The 19,536-nt window shown below is 43.5% G+C and overlaps 1 protein-coding gene across 2 annotated transcripts in view; it reads left to right on the top strand.

The window, feature by feature from the left end:
- LOC142906670 (uncharacterized) overlaps positions 1-19,536 on the top strand; it is a 248,209-nt gene that overhangs the window by 216,355 nt on the left and 12,318 nt on the right. For both annotated transcript variants that reach the window (XM_076054965.1, XM_076055016.1), the window contains 7 exons: positions 3,566-3,632; positions 5,187-5,302; positions 6,131-6,238; positions 7,373-7,498; positions 10,298-10,418; positions 16,339-16,514; positions 17,910-17,997. In XM_076054965.1, the coding sequence (XP_075911080.1) occupies positions 3,566-3,632; positions 5,187-5,302; positions 6,131-6,238; positions 7,373-7,498; positions 10,298-10,418; positions 16,339-16,514; positions 17,910-17,997 (802 nt within the window). The remainder of the gene's footprint in view (positions 1-3,565; positions 3,633-5,186; positions 5,303-6,130; positions 6,239-7,372; positions 7,499-10,297; positions 10,419-16,338; positions 16,515-17,909; positions 17,998-19,536) is intronic.

Here is a 19,536-nt window from a genome sequence, read left to right as displayed (position 1 = left end):
AATCGCTGCGCGTGGCGCTGACGGGTTTTTTTATAAATAAATAAATACACCGTTTATAAATAAATACATTGATGCGAACCGACACACCTGATGACGACCGTTTGTGTTATGGTCGAAACGTCGTGAGAATTTTTATTGTTTTATATATATATTTTATTATGTTATTGTTTCCCTTCAACGTGACTTTACCGAAAGAGCTAAGAATATAATGTAGGCATCGTTGAAAAGAACCAAACACACAAAAAGAGTCTTGTCACTGCAATTACCAGAAAAAAATATCTATGCACGCTTCTAAATACGAGAACCCTGTTGCACAACTACTCGCTCAGATAAGGACAAAGCAAGTTGTAAGTGATTACGTCACGCAATTTGGAGAGTGATTTAGTTGTGCAACTGATCGCTGAGGTGTGGACCCGGATTTCTCAGCTACTGACAAATCAGGATTGTGGGGTGGGGGCAGGGGGCAGCACTGTGCTGTCAACTCAGAGTTCGATTCCTGCTCACGGCAAACATCAGTGGTACTTCGCCTAGGATGACTCAGCCTTAAGTGGGTGTTTGATGCTGTATACTAGAGGCCGACCAAAACTGAATTTCTGGTTTCGGCCGAAAACGAAACCAGACCGAAAGTAAAACATTTACTTTCAGCCGAAACCAGAAATAAACCGAAAGTTAGAAATTTACTTTCGGCCGAAACTGAAAGTAAACCGAAAGTTAATTTTTTGGCGTCGGCCGAAACAGAAACTATGCCGAAAGAGGCCATTTGCCAACTCTCGGCGCCAAAACCGAATTTCGGTCGGCCTCTAATTGTCAGACTTCGAATATCGGTATCAATGCGCGTGTAGACTGAAGCGAACGCAACGCATAATCGAAGGCGGGCAGGCGGCTGGGAACAGACAACAGAGGCACTTTGTTGTTGTCCCGCCAAAGAGACCTCACCCATGGATGGAGATGCAGGCTGCCGTCTGTTGACCGATCATATCTACATTAGCAGACCATGGTTGCGGCTGTAACCTCGCTCCCAAGCTGCTGCTGCTGCTGACGTGTGTGTGTGTTTGTAGCTTATCGCATAGGATTGCCTAGTGCCGACTGACCGGCCGATCGGCAGAGTGATAGACGTAGCACTAGCGTTATGTTCTAAAAATAGATCTTCAGTTGACGAATGACGACCGAAAGAAAATATCAGTTTCGGCCGAAAGCGAAACCAGACCGAAAGTAAAAAATTTACTTTCGGCCGAAACCGAAAGTATGCTGAAAGAGGCTATTTGCCAACTTTCGGCGCCGAAACTGAAACCGAATTTTGGTCGGCCTCTACTGTATACACACTTCGTTGGTGTGCATCTGTAACCCCGAACTTGGGAATCAAGGGTTGGTGGATCACTACGAGACAGAATGGTGTCAGTTGATGGTTTGGAGGCTGGTCATAAATATCATCATTCCGATTATTAGCTTCATCTTCGTCTATTATCACCATTATTATCATTCATATCATAATCATTGTTTTTTAGTTGCGATAAGGGGTGCTAAGCCGTCTTAGGCTAAGCGCTCTATTCCATGCCTTCTAGAAGGGCGGATCAACCGTCAGACGCACACGACCACGTGTGTGTGTCTGTGTCATGTACGAGATGCGCAACTCGGTCTATAGGTTGAGTGAGCGTGCAGATGTCTGCGTGCACAGATTGGATCTTTAGCACTTCCTCGGGTACTGATTGGCTGCAGGGTTTTGCAGAATGGGGCTCCACCCATTTCTCGCGGCGAATCAGCTCAACACAGTTTCACTCATTCCGTGCTTTGCAGAATTCTGCCGTTTTCAAGAATCCCACAAAGGGTTGATAACAGACACTACATGAATTAGGGCCTTCACTAACTATTTATGGCTGTGATTAAAGTTGTAGTTTTATATATAGGGTTAAGTCAGGTTTTCTATAATTTTTTTTACATATGCTTCATTTTGTAATGTTGTCCATGTAGCTTGTAATCTCATGTAGCCAGGTAACAAGAGCGTGTTACATCCTACATCATATGATGTGAGTCATGTTGACCCTGTGCCATCACAACTTTTTGGGGTTAGTCTGGATGACCGGGCCCTGGCTCACTGTTGGGTACAGCAAACTTGTAGCACACCTTTGATATCAAGTGACTGATATTCAAATAATGCAGATGGACAGATGCGAGTATCGTCTGAGATAAAGTGGGGTCACCATGTTTTTTAAAATAATAATTACCTATTTATCCAGTAGAGCCACAACTGAGTGGTAGGACTCTTTTTCAGGAGGGTCTTCGATTTTTTAAAAATATGTTTTCAGTTAAATAATGATGAGTTTTTATTATAGAAGTAGGAGAAAACCGGAGCACCCAGAGAAAACGTATATGCAGGTGGAAACAATCAAATGTTCATGGGGAATCCTGATCATTATAAAGGGTGCCTTAGATTGGCTCTATGACACATACAGATTAATGTTCAGACCTAAAGCATCATCACAGGTCTTAAGACTGGCTCAACAAGACTGGAGTTTAGTCGGTGAGACTGTACATCCATTGAGACTCATGAAACATTACCTCTTTTGCAAGGACAACCTCATTGCTATTCTTTGCTGTTATTAATATCGCATTACTATTTATATATGCAAATCCTCGTATTAAATTTTGGTAGAAAGTTGCTGCTTCAATGAACTATTACAATGACTAACAGGTTAAGTCAAAACAGTCAGAGATTGGAGATGAAGACCTATGTTATGGCCAGCTGGCCTTCGTTAAATATTCTGGTTTACAACTAACAGCTTTAAATAAGATGTGCAGCATTTCTAGATTTGAAGCTTTCGTGACTGCAAGGATCCATACTCTTTGGTTTTATTCGGTAAAGTCACTCCAAACTTCCAAGGTGGTGTATTATCATCTTATGCTAATTCCAAGCTCTGTCAGTAGTACGTTTTATGCGAATTTCCTTTGTCAAGGCGTTTACTGTTTACCCCCTCACAGCTTAAAAGGAGGCGACCAGCGCTTGGCTTTCTTCACTCCAACGCTGTCCGCTGGACAGTTTGGTCCCTTCACCTGATGAAGGCCGCTTGTGTTGTGGCCGGAACGTCGTGATTTTGTTTTATTTTTTACCTACGTGACTTCACCGAATAGAACCAAAGAGTATGTGCAGCATTGACAGCATAAACCCAGTCCTGCCCATCACTTCCAATCAAGCTAAGGCTCCCTGCTGTACAACGCAGCCAGGCAATTTGGCCGAATGTTGTTCCCACTCAGTGACCCCAAGAAAGAAAAAAAACCTCATTTTTGTATTAGTTTTTTTATTCAATCTCCAGACCATGTGTTGTCTATATTCTACAATAGTTATTGTGTACAGCAGAGCTATTTTTCTTCTTCTGAGTTCTTGAAATATCATGGAATGTCCTTTTGACACGTGAATGGAGCAGATTGCTCGGTATTGAATGCAATGTATTATTTCTGTTTCAAATGAAAATATAATCGCACGTTATGCCATTTGTTCCCCATCCCTGATTTGTAAGAAGAATGGTCGTTCGTATTTATACCACTTCTGGCTTCTGATTAAATCTTTCAGTGGTGGAGTGGGAGAAGAAAACAGAGCCCCTGAGGGCCGTTTTACAGCAACTGAAAAAGCTGTCCAGGTAATGAGAGATGTTGTCAGCAACCACCAAACGCGTAGCTGTGGGACAGCTTGCGAGAGGTGGAACGAGAGAATATGCATATTGGGTGGACATTAAGGGTGAAGAGAGAAGCAGCGGGCAGCAGCAGAATTAAGCGAGGCAGAACGAGGCAGTTTCAGTTGCAGTGTACGGAGAGAATCAAATAAAGAGCTGGGCTCTATGGTGAGCGTGGTGCATGGAGAAATAAAGATTCAGAATGATGGGGGCTCAAAAGTGAGAGGAGGAGTAGAGAGTGACAAGTTAGGAAGAGTGGGGAGAGAGGAAAGTGAGAGCTGGCATAGAGGAGGTGTGGTACACAATAGAAAGGGATAGGGGCCTTGTGTTGGAAATATTGGAGGGAGACAAAGTGATGAGGGCAGATGGGGATGAAGATTGGTGAGGGGGAGATGGGAAAACTACAGAGACAGGTGAGGATGATAAAAAAAAATGGGTGTAAATGTTGCAATGGGCGGAGAGAATGGGTTTTTATAGAAAAAAACATAAAGTGAGAGTGAACATGTTGTGGAGGTATAGTCACGATACTAAAGGAAGGCTGAATGGAGTGGTGCGGAATTGGTAGGGGAAATGGTGAGAGAGTGGAGACACTGAAATAAGAGTAAAGAGGGGCAGAGTTGGAGGAAAGAAGACAACGGGCAGTGAGGCAGAGATTAAGCGGAGACAGGGAGGCCAGCGTGTAGGATGCACACCAAGGCAGAGGAAAACGCAGTAGATACCCAGTGTGGGGACATTCTATCCCTGCACATGGCAATATAGTTTCGAGCTAAATGCCAATACCGAGGTCTGCTGGCCATGAGAGGGCCTTAGGATAGAGTTTGTGTAGTTTGCTATTTCTCCATTTAAGGAGCGCAGACTCCAATTGTTTACTATGTGGTCCATAGTGGAGGCATAAACATGATAGAAGTGGAGAAAGATTTACAATAATTCAGAGAATAATGTCGGTGTGTTCATTGGAATGACATTACAAATATTTGATAACAATGCAATTGTCTTATTCTCAATGAGTTTCTAGACTCTTTCCCTTGAGAAAAGAAATGCTCAATATGCAGCCCAGCCTGAGAAACTGCACTTTTACACAGATATACTTTACTTTATTTACACATACATTACATAAATTACAGATATGCATGTTGTGTAAATTACACAATTAAACATTACTTCAATTACACACATACGAGATTACTTAAGTTACAAACATACGCGCGTTTGTACGTATGTAGATCTTCTTTCGCACAGTACGTAGCCAACCGTACTAATCAGAGGTGTGGGGGAAGGACAACTAAACACGAAAATCAGTTCAAAAGACATGTGTTTTCAATCGAGCGTGACTTCAATCACATATGGGAGACTCCCATTACACACGTGTCAATTCGATTACACGCGTGCTACTTCAATTGCAAACATACACACAAACACGTTACTTGATATACACACGTTACTTCAATCACACATGCGTACCACTGGCATTGCCCAAAACAAATTGAAGACTGAAATTCTTTCCGATCCCTTTTGCTTCAGCTATGACAGTTCCACGGTGCCGATCCTGCAGAGGCTCTTGGATCTGCTGTCGGCACAACGATCTAAAGAGGACAGGAAAGACATGTTTGATGCTTATAAAGAGGAATCTGGAGATTGTACGTACTGTTTACGTTGTGTAGTCTTCTTATTTCTTAAATTGTGTCTGATGTAAAGTGTACTACTTTCCTTAAAATACTAAATAATAAAATAACAGTTATTCAGTTCACTACAGAGGATATAATTGCTTTAAACATCTGATTAAATAGAAAAAATTCGAATTATTAGTACAGATGAGTGGATACTGGTAAATGTGTTGAAGGGCTTTAAAATCTCCAACTTTGTAACATATATACGTTGTTCAATGTACGGTCATCAAACTATAACTTAAAAAATATATACCTGCAATAATGGTTTGCCATCATGCCCAGGAACTGCCTTACAAAGTAATTGTATTTATCCTGGTCAATATTCTTAGCAATCCTGCAGCGCTCCAGCAGTAGAGCGCATGCACTCCACGGTTTCTCCCTGCTCCAGAGAGCAAAGCAGTGGCACCACGAGGGGCTCTGAGCCAGTGGGAGAAATCCCACAGAGTGGGAGTCCTCAATACATCAAAATACCCAGCTACTGTGCTTGCAAGTGGTTAGGTGCCATATGTTTATTGATGGTATCATATACATATATAAACTTGATAACAATGTCAATTGCATTGTCTTTGCTGTAACAAGGTTTCTAGAGTGTAACCAGGTACCCATAAGAAAATGAACATTAATCCCCAATAGGTTTTACCTGTGCCAAATTAAAACCAAAAATAAACCATTAATTTAAATGCTAAGTATGTAAATACCCCAAAAAATCCAAAAATGTGTCATATTAGTTACCATAAAAACAGAAACAAGGCTGATGCATATTGATCTGTGATGGATATGTGTCCTTCTTCCCATCAGTGTTGAGGATGATCATAGAAGCACCAAATCCAGACAGTGCAAGACAACCCCTCCTGTGCTTGGTGCAGAAGATTTCCATTACAGTATCCAGTTATAATGCTGAGGAAGGTGAGAGATGTTTGCATGCTTAAACTCCAATCAGAATGAATTGTGTACCTGAACTGGACAAAGGCTCAATGTTGAGCAGGTCCAATGGTTTGTTACAAGGCTGGCTAATTTCCCTGTAGCATGAATACTACTGGGATAAACTTGATTGACCTTGCAGTTTGCTTCAGTAACTTTTTACGATAACACACCTGGCAATTACAAAGATGAATAGGCCTCCTGAAATGCAATGGCGATCTCCTTTGATTTACACCAACGTGCCTTTCTGTAATTGAAGTAACTGAGATTATCCTCATTCTGTCTGTGAACATGAAAACAAAGGGGTATAGAGACTGTAATGTGTACACATGCATACAAATGCACACACAAAACAATTTTCATACACATACACGTAAAATGACACCTGCATACATACACATATATACACAAATGCACACCTACAAATACACAAACATGCAAATACGCATGAATACTGAGATAGCAGCAGATACTACTGGGAGACGGTCATCATAATTAACTCTAGCCAATGTGTCTCCATGATGAAATAGGCACAGATAGGTAAGCAACTCCATTGGCAGAGCTAGTGGAGGAATTTCCACATTCCTCTACCAGGCATATGTCTATCCATAGGACAATCCGTGATGTCTACTCCCAATGCCTTTCATGATGTCTACTCCCTATGCCTCCCATGATGTCCACTCCCAATGCCATCCATGATGTCTACCCCCAATGCCATCTATCAGGTCCCCTCCCAATGCCATCTGTGATTTCCACTCCCAATGCCATCCATGATGTCCACTCCCAATGCCATCTGTGATTTCCACTCCCAATGCCATCCATGATGTCCACTCCCAATTCCATCCGTGATGTCCACTCCCTATGCCTTCCTTGATGTGAATAACATAGATCCATTTTCCACCAAGCATTTTAAATATCTGCCAAACAAAGCCTATTTCTTCAGTGAATCATATATTTTTAAACATTGCAATAAAAAAAGTTCTACTTTGATAATAATAATAATAATATTGAGGAAACTGTTTTATTTCCATTTGCATAGGATTTGTAATTTGACTGGCCTATACAACGTCTATACGACATGCTCCACTGTAGTGACAATAATAATCATGTCTGTGCCAGGTGGACAAGCAGGAGTCTCTTTAAAAAATGGGGACATTGCTGGAGACCTCTCAGAGGAGGTTGTGGAGTGGCCCAGGAACCAGGATGGCAAGGTGTACATCCCCTACAACATCTCCATCGCGTTCAGTGAGTGCAGTACACATGGCCTGCTTCTAGTATGGCTGGCATTACCTGGGTTTTTTATCTTCAGGCTGGGCTATGTTACATGAGCTTCATAACCCTAGGTTGAGTTACTTTGCCTCTCACATGTTACAATATTTAGGTTTAAGACACATTATTAAATCACCTGCATCTTCTAGCCTAGGTTGGCTTACATTGCATGGTTACAAATAATGCAGCTTGTTGCATGTCCTTTATTGGTAGCTGGTCAAACTATTTGTCAGCATGCTTATTGATGAGCCAGTTTTCTCCCTGAGTTTGGTTACATTTCCACCTCCACCTTCAGAGTTTCTTCATAAATTACCATATAGTGTACTCTTTGGTTCTTTCGGTAAAGTCACGTAGGTATAAAATAGAATAAATCACGACATTTTGGGCACAACACAAGCGTCCATCATCAGGTGAGAAAGCATGATCTGCTGCTGAGACAGACTCTTTTAAAAGGTTTGAAATGGGTGTAACCCAAGGGTAATAAAGAAGTGGGCGGGGCTAGTGATGTTAATGTGATCAATTAGCATGTAAATGTAAGATCGGAGAGCGGCCTCCACGACAAGGGCATGGGAGTGGCTATGTTAATGTGAGAGATTAGCATGTTAATGTAAGATCGAAGAGTGGCCTCTACGAGGCAAGAGTGTCAACGCAAGAGAACCACCGCAACAGTGGCCATGCCAGTGAGACACTCAGCCCATAACACAGTAAGAACCAACGATACATCGAGGCTAAGGGAGCAGAAGTGGCCATGTTAGTGAGACCCCAGCCCGTTAATGCAGAGGCATCCCACAGGGAAATGCAACACAGAGAGTCGGAGATAACAGCCAAATGGCAGGAAGGATGGAAGCCTCACAGCGAGTTATGACTTTACCTGGTTAATAACGTCCTGCGATTATGAGAGATGGACTGTAGGGCATGTGAGCATGAGAGTGTAATCCAAAGGACATATGAGCATGAGAGTGCAATCCAAAGGATACGTGAGCATGAGAGTGCAATCCAAAGGACATGTGAGCATGAGAGTGCAATCCAAAGGACATGTGAGCATGAGAGTGCAATCCAAAGGACATGTGAGCATGAGAGTGCAATCCAAAGGCATGAGAGTGTAATCCAAAGGGCATGTGAGTATGAGAGATCTAAGAGAGAGGCATAGAGAGAGAGACACAGAGAGTTGGAAATAACAACTGACATAGGCAGGTAGGATGGAAACAACACAGTCAGTTAAGACTTTACCTGGTTAATAACGTCCTTCCAATGATGGTTCAGTTTGTACCCATATTCTCGGTGGAAGTTGTGTCTGTATTTATATATATGGATGGCTTCATGAACAAATCTCTGAAGGTAGCCGGTATTATTTACAAGAGTCATCCATAATGTTCTGCTGTCATGTGTGTTGAGGAAAGGGAGGGATGATATATATCTATGGGACTTTTTTGTCAGTATCAAAAGTATGAAGAAAAACTAAGAATAGGTTGCTATATATGTTCTTGGTTCTTTCGGTAAAGTTACGTAGAAAGAAAAGAAGACAGCTTGTGTTGCGATCGAAACATCGTGGGTTTTTTGCTTTTAATTTAGATTTTTATTTTCTATCCACGTGACTTTACCGAAAGAACCAAGAATATGAATTCCTGCCATAACGAAAGTTTAAAGTCGAAGAATAGGTTGCCACAAGTACATGTGGTTAATGTGAACTTTATGCCTTGAGAAAGGTATCTATTTGGTGTTTGAACATCTGTATTATTGCCTGAAAAGTTTAAACCTATTATGATATCACATGCTCCTCAGGAGCCATTCAAAACCATCACTTTACCCTACGTTGCGGGGATCACAAAAAGATCTCCAAAATCTTGAATAAACACAAGATCCAGGTCCAATTTAACACATTACGTAAAATCCGTGATCTGGTTCCGTCTATAAAAGATGTGATTTTGGACATACAGTACCCTGGCGTCTACAAACTAAGTTGCCTCTGTGGTAGTAGTTACATTGGAGAAACCAAACGACATGTCTCAGACCGCATCCGTGAACACAAAGCAGACCTGAAACACAGTAGGACCAACACCTCGGCCGTGGCAGATCACTGATATAATTCAGTAGGCTCACATGACATTGACTTCTCCAAGACAGAGGTTCTTTGCAAGACATCTGGCTACCATGAGAGATTCGTTCATGAGGCTATCCACATATACAAACACAGAGACAATTTCAACTGAGAAGATGGATTCCGGCTTAGCAATCATTGGAAGGATTTGATAAACCATTTACGGTCTTAATTGATTGTTCACGCTTACGGTGGTTTTCAGACCACATCCATTATTTTCGTCTCCCCTTCCGTTTTTCCGAACATGGATGGACTCGTCCATCTGAAAAACTGCCAAATCGCTCTCCGTGGTGCTAACGTAAAAAAAACACCACTTTTTTCAAAATGTCTTGCTGTGGTTTTCACACCTGATGATGATTGCTTGTGTTGCAGTCGAAACGTCGTGATAATTTTATTTTTATTATTTTATTGTTTCCCTTCAACGTGACTTTACCGACAGAACCAAGAATATGAATCCCTGCAGTCACGAAAGCTTTAAATAAATAAATAAAATAGCTAATAATTACCAACGCCTTTTACGGCAGAGAATAACTGTCCCTCTTACAACATTAATCCACATCTATCGCTAAATATGGTCATCCTTGAATAATTTAATATTGTGTAAGTGCATTTTTTTATTACAAAACAAATTATTCTATAAAATATGTTGAGTGTTGTATTGTGTATCTTTTTTTCAGATGAAAAGGACAAGAGTGAAATTAAACAAGCCATTGAGGAATTCACGAATAAAACCTGCATCCGTTTCATACAGAGAGAGGAAGCACATAAGGACTACATCAACGTTCAAGCGCTGGAAGGGTCAGTGCCGTTTGATTCAACTCACACCCAACTTCCCACATGCGTTGTGGCACCTGTACTGTAGCGTTCCTACACCTGTAGTTCCTCAAGGTGCATGGCATGAGAGGGCAGTGTAAATAATTCGTGGTGATGATGGCATCTGCCTAATCGTGGTAGTGGCAATAGTGTGAATGTACACAGTATAAGAACAGCCTTGTGTCTGGGTGTGAATTACATAACAATGTACCATATAACAAATTTTAAAAAGAGTGCTGCGCTACTGTTATTCTAATCATGTTCACATGCTATGACTATGATGTACATTGTTTACATATGCTGTTAGTCATATTGCAGGTGTGACATGAACCTAATAATCACAATTATGAAAGGGAGGGGTTAAAGAACAAAGTGAATAAATGGTAATTTTAAGAAAATCTAAATATTCCCAAACAGTGGTTAATTTGAAATGGCACTTGTACTGGAGTACTTACATGTGTACTTACAAAGTGCATGGTGCAAGATATGAACAGAAAGTATTCACATGGAGAGCCGATGGGTCTTCAAAATCTGCTTAAATCATGGTGGGAAAGTCGACAGTGATTACACTATGTAACACGATTTTTGTTCCTGGGTAGTAAGAGTTATTTTCTAAATGCTTATGCCTCAAAAGTATAGAAAATGGCTATTATTCTCCTCAAACTTTGCTTTTGTGACCAGGACTTTTTATGTGAAGGAATGACACAAATGCACACGTTTTCTCATTGAAAATAGGTCAGTTTCAAAATATCACTGCCCTGGTCATAAAAGCAAAGTTTGTGGGGAATAATAGCCATTGTATGTACTTTTGAGTCATAAGCAATTAGGAAATAACACTTACTACCAGGAAAAAGAATATTGTTACGCAGTGTTATAGATGAGTGGGTCACTCGGTTTTCAGTTTCAAATACAATGCATATATTACCAGAGCATTTTTTTGCATGTTCACCACAAGTATGTGTGGTTAATGCAGACATGATTCCTTGCAAAATGTTTCTGTTTTGTGTTTTAACATCTTAACACCCGCTTTATTGCCAGAAATGGTAAAACCTATTCTTATATTTCGATACTAGCAAGAAAGGTCCCATATTTAAGTTAGTGTATGTATGTTGAACTTCTTTCACACCATATGTAGCCAACCATGCTAATCGGAGGTGCGGGGGAAGGACAACAAGCTAAATAAAGTGCATGTCTCGTGTCTAGCAGTCATTACGATCTCAGCCAAGCAGTCTTGGTGATGCTGCTTAGCTATGCACAAGGTAGTGAGGCCATCTTGATCAACAGCATAATGATTCGCACATTCATTAGATTTGAAGTTTTCGTGATTGCAGGGATCCATACTCTTTGGTTCTTTCGGTAAAGTCATGTAGGTATAAAATAAATTAAATCACGACATTTCGGGCGCAACACAAGCATCCGTCATCAGGTGGGACAACCACAGCAAGAAACAATTGCTGAAGTGGGAAAAAGGGCTGCTGTAACAAGAGGTTATATAGGTAAGAGAGGGGGGAGGAGCAAGGGGGGGAGAGATAGAGAGGGGAGGGGTGTGGGGTAGGGGGAGGGGAGTGCTGCGAATACGTTTAGAGGACGAGCAGACAATGCTGGGGGGGGGGGGTGGAAAGTGAGCGGGGCTGGGAGTGGGGAGCTGAAGCAACATACCAAAATGCCGGGGGTAGGGGGGGGAAGTGAGCGGGGCTGGGAGTAGGGAGCTGAATCAACAGGAGATGCGGAAATGAAGGCAACACCATACAGCAGTTAAGGTTTTACCTGGTTAATAACATCCTCCCAATGATTGCTCAATTTGTATCCATCTTCTTGGTTAAAGTTACGTCTATGTTTATATATTTGGATGGCTTCATGAACAAACCTTTGATAGTAGCCCGAAGGTTTGCAGAGTACCTTGGTTTCGGAAAAAAAACATTATCATGAGAGCCCACAGTGTTATAGCAATGGTCAGCCATGGCGGAGGTATTAGTTCTGCCGTGTTTCAGATCTGACTTGTGCTCGCGAACACGGTCCGAGATACAGTAGAACGTCGGAGATCGAATGCACCAGAACTCGAACAAATCGGTGCTCGAACGATATTTCCGACAATTTTTTGCCCCCGAAAACCGAACGAAATTCGGAGTTCGAACGGACAATCGCGACTTGAAAGAACCTGTATGGCTGAGACGCGTATGGCCAGCAGCATGCATGACGCTTACCCAGACAAAGGTTTTACCGTGTGAGAGGCTCAGTTAACGCGTAGCTCTCACCCAGTGCAGTTACCCGCAAAACATCGTTCCTTAACTTTGTGTGCAAAATTGGTTAAGTTACAGAATTTTGTAGAAAAATATCACCCAGATAAGGCAGTAGCCAACCGAGTGAGCAATTTTTTTAATGATAATGCAATGTGTCATTTTCGAAACATCCTAAAATAGAGGCGGAAACAAACCTCTTTAGATAAGTTTTTAGTCAGAAAGAGCTCAAGTGACTCACAGTTAGTGGCACAAAAGAGGCACAAAAGAGAAAGAACCCCAGTAGGGCAGTTCCCCGACGTTATTATGGAAGGGGACTCCCCTTCCAAACAATAACACCACCACCTCCTCCTCCTCACCACCTTCCACTCAAGCCATCAACTTTATTTCATTTATTCCATATATTTATTCATTTATTCCATTTATTGATTGTTTCTTGTTTTTTTGTATGATTTTATGCATGTAATTACTGTAAACTTCGTGTAAAAATGCTTCATAATGAGATATTTATTGTGTCTGGGACCAATTAATGTCATTTACATTAATTCTTATGGAGAAAATTAATTCGGTGTTCGAACAAATCGGTGTTCGAATGGCCTTCTGGAACGAATTAAGTTCGATCTCCGGGGTACCACTGTATGTCGTTTCCCCAATGTAACTGCTACCGCAGGTACAACTCAGTTTGTAGACTCCAGGGTATTGCATGTCAGGAATGACATCCTCCACAGATGGGATTAGATCACGGATTTTGTGTACTATATAGAATCGGACCTGGATCCTGTATTTGTTTAAGATTTTGGAAATCCTCCCCCCTTTCTTACCTATATAACCTCTTGCCATGGCAGCTCTCCCGCCGACCTCAGCATTTTCTTGCTGTGGTTGTCCCACCTGATGAAGATCGCTTGTGTTAAGACCGAAATGTCGTGATTTGTTTTATTTTATTTTATTTCTACCAACATGACTTTACCGAAAGAACCAAAGAGTATGGATTCCTGCAGTCACGAAAGCTTCAAATCAAGATTCAAGGTTTGCGTGTTTTCTGAGGGATCCATGCCTTTGACAAACCCTGTATGAACAGGGCGAATAACCTCCGGAAGGGTTCTCTTTAGGCGCTGCGCCAGGGTTTTAGCATACAGTTTATAGTCTGTATTCAAGAGAGAGGTGGGCCTGTAGTTCTTGGTCTGGTCTATGGGGGATCCCGGTTTATGCATAACGGTGATTGTCACCTCTTCCATGGAGTCCGGCGGGAGTTTCCCTTGTCTAACAGACTTTTTTAAAGTGTCAAGGAGGTGTGTTAGGATCGGGGGGCCCAGGCTTCTGTAAAACTCTAATGGGATGCCATCGGGGCCTGGGGCCTTCCTTTTTGGGGGAGGAACCCAGGGCCCCTCGAAGTTCGGGAGCTCGATCGGGGCTTCCATAGCTTCCCTCCAATCTGGGTAGAAATGGGGTAGGGGAGTTTCAAGTAGGAATTTCTCTATGTTGGGGCTCGATGGAAGGTCTGACCAGTACAAGTCCATATAGAAGTTGCAGAACTTCTTATTAACCTCTGCTGCCCTCATCCTGAGGGGCCCATCGGCATCCTTGATCCCAGTTATATGGTTATGAAAATTTGTTTACACTTGACCAGCCGGGCTAAGAGCTTGGTCGTAGAGGTGGAGGGGTTGTGAAACGGAATCTCGGCTCTCATAAAGAGGAGGGAGGTTTAGTCATTTAACACCTTGTCTATTCCAGCTTTAGCCCATTAGCCTCCTCTTGGACTGCACGAGATGGGGTTGTCTTGAATAGGCTATGTTTCTCATTCAGTTTCTCCTCCTGCTCTCGGATGCTTCTGGCTCTTTCTTCCTCCAGGCCCCTTATGAGATTAAAATGCCCCTAACGGTAGCTTTAAGGGCATCCCAGACCACCAGGGGAGAGATTGGGGGGGATGATCTCCAGTTTATTTCCATGAAACTAGTGACCTCATTTCTGATTCTTTTTAATAGGCCCGCATCCTTCAATAATCTGGTGTTCATGGCCCATGTACTATGGGATTCTTCAGTGGGGTCCTTAATAAACTGTGTAAGAACAGGACAGTGGTAAAAAAGCTGTTGGTCAAGTATCCTTACTTTTGAGACCGAAGGAGTGTCTTTGAGATTAAAAAGTAATCGATTCTATTTTTCGTCGTGAGAATTTTATTGTGTTATTTTATTATTTTATTCTCATTCTACGTGACTTTACCGAAAGAACCAGAGAAGATAATCGATTCTAGCGTGATATCCCAGTCCCCTCCCACAATTATCTCATGCTCTCTCTGCCCTACCAGTGCTGCTATTGAGGAGAACGTCCTGGAGTTTACCTAGGGTGGGGGGGTGTAGATGTTCAGCAAGATAAGATCCCTCCATGCAAAGGAGCCATCTACCAGGATAAATCTCCCCTGATGGTAATTTTTTAGAGGAGGGGTGGAAGTTTACTCTCTTATGGATCAAAATAGCTACTCCCCTGCTACCCTGGGAATGAGAAGAATGGAAAACCTGTCCCACCCAGCCACTCTTAAGCTTAGCTGACTCGGGCTAAGTGAGATGGGTTTCCTGAATGAAGGTCTTTTTTATAGGCTGGTTATAGCCATTGACGTTCAGGGAGATGATGTTTAGTCGGACAACCTCACCTTCGTGCCTCACTGAGGTGCGGAGGGAAGTGTTTCCATTAGCTGGCAGTGGCATCGTATATCAAGGCGGGAGGGTCTGAGGGCCAGGGGGCTGGACCCAGCTGCTGACTATGAGGCCCCGATCCATAGAAGCCAGAGTTTCTATGGTGGACTGCATGGTGAGTACTGACCTAGGGAGTTGGAGAGGGGAAGTTTGGGGAGGGGGCCAAACACCGGTCCCCGAAGGGGGGGAATCTCTGTGTCCTCCAGTGATAGCCATAAAGTGAGGCGTTCCACCATGACCCGTGTTGTGTGCCTTGCATTGTCCATGAGTGGAGTACAGTGCAGAGTGTCATCGTGCAGCGGAGGAGGGAGGGGGTTGGTTGAAAAAAACCCTCCCGGTGGAGGAAAGAAGTGGGGGGGATCACCAAGATAGATAAAGATAGCCATACAAATGTTAACAGTAACAGGCCAACAGTAACAGCATAGTGGCCATCGAATCAAATACTAAGCCGTGTAAATCACAGATGGGAAGTAACAGCCGTTGAGGGGGTGGGGGGAGGTGAGATCGCGTGAGCGAGGCTGACAGTTGGGCTCAAACTTTCCGACTCTAAATGGGGCCAACAGTGGCACCAAAGGGATCATGGTCCCCAACAATAAACAGCGCGAGTCGCGAATGGTGGGTTCCAATTGTCGGGGGGGAGGCGAGGCCAAGACAACATAAGGGTCGTAGCGAGATGGAGAGGGGGCCAAAAAAAACACGCCTATAATGTTTACACCATTTACATTCATTCTGAAAGAATATTATTGCAGATGAATACGGATTTTAAATATTAAATGCTTAAATGCACCACATCTCACAGCACTAGATACATCTACTCGCTAACGCTAACAGCATCAATAATACATTTTAGTGATGCTATTCTTCATCAGTATTATTATATGAATTAGTTTTTTATCATATTACTCCGATGCCGATGTGCCGGTTATGCAGTGTCAGTGTATATCGGTGTTCTTATTGTAATACACGGTGCTGTGTGAGCAGGAGCTGGTCGTTTCTGGGCAAGAAGGGAGGTGCCCAGTCCGTGTCCCTGGAGCCCGGGAAGGTGGACAGGGGCACGGTTCTGCACGAGTTGATGCACGCGCTCGGCTTCCACCACGAGCACTGCCGCAGTGACCGCGACCAGTACATCAAGGTCCACGAGGACAACATCGAGGAAGGTGAGTGGTGCCATTAGAGCAGTGGTTCTCAAAGTGTGGTCCCTGGACTACCAGTGGTCCTTGATGTTCCACCAGTGGTCCATGACGGTCCTCCAGGTAGTCCGGGGGTGATGCAACTGCAGGTTGATGTGAAAATAATATTTTGGACATGAATTTCTATTTTACTTATTATATTTAATTTAATAAGGTAGTTAGGGAAACTACCCTGATTAAACTACCCTCACCCTCAGATTTAAATGCCCCCCCTGCCCCAAAAAAAACCTAAAAGCTGCGTTAAAAAAATATATGCTCCGGTAATATTCATAATTTGTATCAGTGGTATTTAGAGAGAGAAGTGAATGCGTTTTGTCACCAGGGGGCTGCGTGGTCCGAAATGTTTACATCGGCTGAGTGGTCCGCAGGCCAAACATTTGAAAAACTGCACTAGAGTGAGTAAAGCACCCTGGGTAGGTGTGTGATTCATTGCTAGCAACGACTTGTATTGCACAAATAATCCAACATTTTTGCATAGTAACCGATAAAGTGCATTGTTTGGTGTATCGTATAGCTTAAATAGGAAATTACATTACACAACAGATGAGCTCAACTGTTGCACAGTGCAAGTATTGCTCGTGCAGCAGGGCTGAGGCTGCAGGGGCCTCCTCTCTCTCTTGCCGCTTCTCAGCTGGGCACCGCTGTGCACAGGAGGAGTCTACAGTGCTCCGGTGTAAGGGTGACCGGAAAGTACTGTTACCATTTCACTATAACACATCCTCTACCTATTCTGTACGAGTAGTGGGAATCGGGTGACGAGACAAAGGTGCTTCTCTTAATGGGCCTCACCACTTATCTGGTTTCCGTTATCACAACTCTCTCTGTATATGCATCTTGTATTGTCTGTGGATTCTCAGCATAGTCGAGCGAACTCGTAATCTCATGAAGGTGGCAGTAGCTCCACTAGTAACCGGAGCTTGTGACTGCAGCCGCACGGCTGTGCTGCAGGCTGCGTGTGCGGTCGCGCGTACACATGCGGTCGGGCGGTGCCGCACTCACGGTGCTCGCTCCACATGGCGACTCTCGAGTAGCCTCCTGCTTGGCCCATCACCTCGGTCGAATCAGGAATGACTACCACTCCACAGTGGTTATTTTACCGGTCTCCACCATAGAAATGTGGAATTTCCCCCACTGACTCAGAGCCAGCAGTGGATATAAGCGCCGCTCCACACGGTTGAGCTGGAGATGCTTCAGTGTCATCTAAATGGACGCAATGGAAGATTCACAATTACGTGGCACAAACACTACCACAACAATGTGTGTGCTCTTGGTAGAACCGTTAACAGGTTGAAACGTGTTAAGATGCCCACATTAAGGCAGTGTTTTATAATCGTGAGGGCTCCTTGTGCCTGCTGCCTGCAGATGAGCTGGGGCAGTTCAAACGGCTGGAATGCAGTGGCTGTGGAGAAGATCTCCCCTACGACTACCTCTCCATCATGCACTACGGCAGGTGGGCCTCCACAGGCTGTGGCCTTTACTCATGGCAGCGCTTCGCCCGTTGTTACACACAAGCATCGTGCGCTGTCTTGGAGGATTGTGAATAATAAAATAATAAACATATTGGCATTCGTCTCGAGGCCACGCACGTAAATAGACTCAACGTTTAGAGAAATCAATTAAAACGCGCCTTGGGAACTAACTTATGAGTCTCAAAAAGTAAAACAAGTGCAGGATTTCCGCCTTCAACAATCCTGTGCACATTTGTCTGGAGGCCTTTGAGATGATGAACCACAGAACATGATGTAGTTAATGTTTGTGGTGCTAGTGATGAAACAGACCCTTGTCTGGAAGTCCAAGTGTGTATTGGGGTTGTGATTTAATATAGCCCACGGACTGTTCATCAGAATGTCGACACGTTAAGTACAGTGTAGGAATTGCATCGCCTAAGCTGCCAGGAAACAACATTTTATGAAAAAAATTAATGCACCAAACATTAATCAGCATAAAATAATAAAATATAGATTTTTGTTAGTACAACACTTCTAAATTATATTTTGACTCTGAGATAACCATTGTTAGGGGTCTCATCACCATCAATGTCTCCACTGTGAGAGTCGCGTCACGAGACTGGGAAATGAGCGCGGCGCTCCTTCAGTCTGCAGAGCACCGCTCAGTGTGCACGGTCTCCCTCATCACAGAGATCACCGCTCAGTGTGCACGGTCTCCCTCGTCACAGAGAACACCGCTCAGTGTGCACGGTCTCCCTCATCACAGAGAACACCGCTCAGTGTGCACGGTCTCCCTTGGCACAGAGAACACCGCTCAGTGTGCACGGTCTCCCTTGGCACAGAGAACACCGCTCAGTGTGCACGGTCTCCCTCGTCACAGAGAACACCGCTCAGTGTGCACGGTCTCCCTCATCACAGAGAGGTGTGCCGCTCGGCCACTTGTGGAGTTGCGTGACCCACAGAGTGCTCGCTCAGCATGACACAACACAGCCCTCACTGCGCAGAGAGCGCTGGGCGCCTCTCAATACTAGGATCAGCCACATTAGGTGAAAGCAACTGAAGATTGTATTGTTACATTAAATTAAGTAACATTTATATTGTACTTTGTGGCTTCTTTGGTGAAGAAGCTGTGACTAGCCTTGAGAACTCTGCTTTATGATGGGCTACTCTGGATGGTTCTTCTTCATGCTGGGGAGAGAAAGCTTTCCTATGTCTCAGTTTTCAGAGGGTTTTACCTCTTAGAGCTGGGCTTGGCCCAATCTTATTTGTAAAGGATGCCCGTGTTGCCTGCCATGCGTCATGGTTTCCTAGGGGTAGACAACATTCAAAACAAACCAGTCCTGATGCCATTCATTGCTGTTTCACTGTTTGAGGTCGTGTCTATTTTAGAGTGCATGCGCATTATTGAGTAGCTGAATGCACGATAGCTACATGAGTACTAACCCTGAAGACATGAAATCATGCACGCACATAGATACTGTAGGCCTCTATTGCAGGGATCAATTGAGTGTGTGAAAGGTGGTGGCATGGGTAATACAGCT

Source organism: Petromyzon marinus, chromosome 1, assembly GCF_048934315.1.
Source record: "Petromyzon marinus isolate PM22_M1 ecotype Great Lakes invasive population chromosome 1, UKy_Petmar_22M1.pri1.0, whole genome shotgun sequence".
Taxonomy (NCBI): Eukaryota; Metazoa; Chordata; class Hyperoartia; order Petromyzontiformes; family Petromyzontidae; genus Petromyzon; species Petromyzon marinus.
Note: the sequence above shows the minus strand (reverse complement) of the source record. Positions and strands in the feature narration are given on the sequence as shown.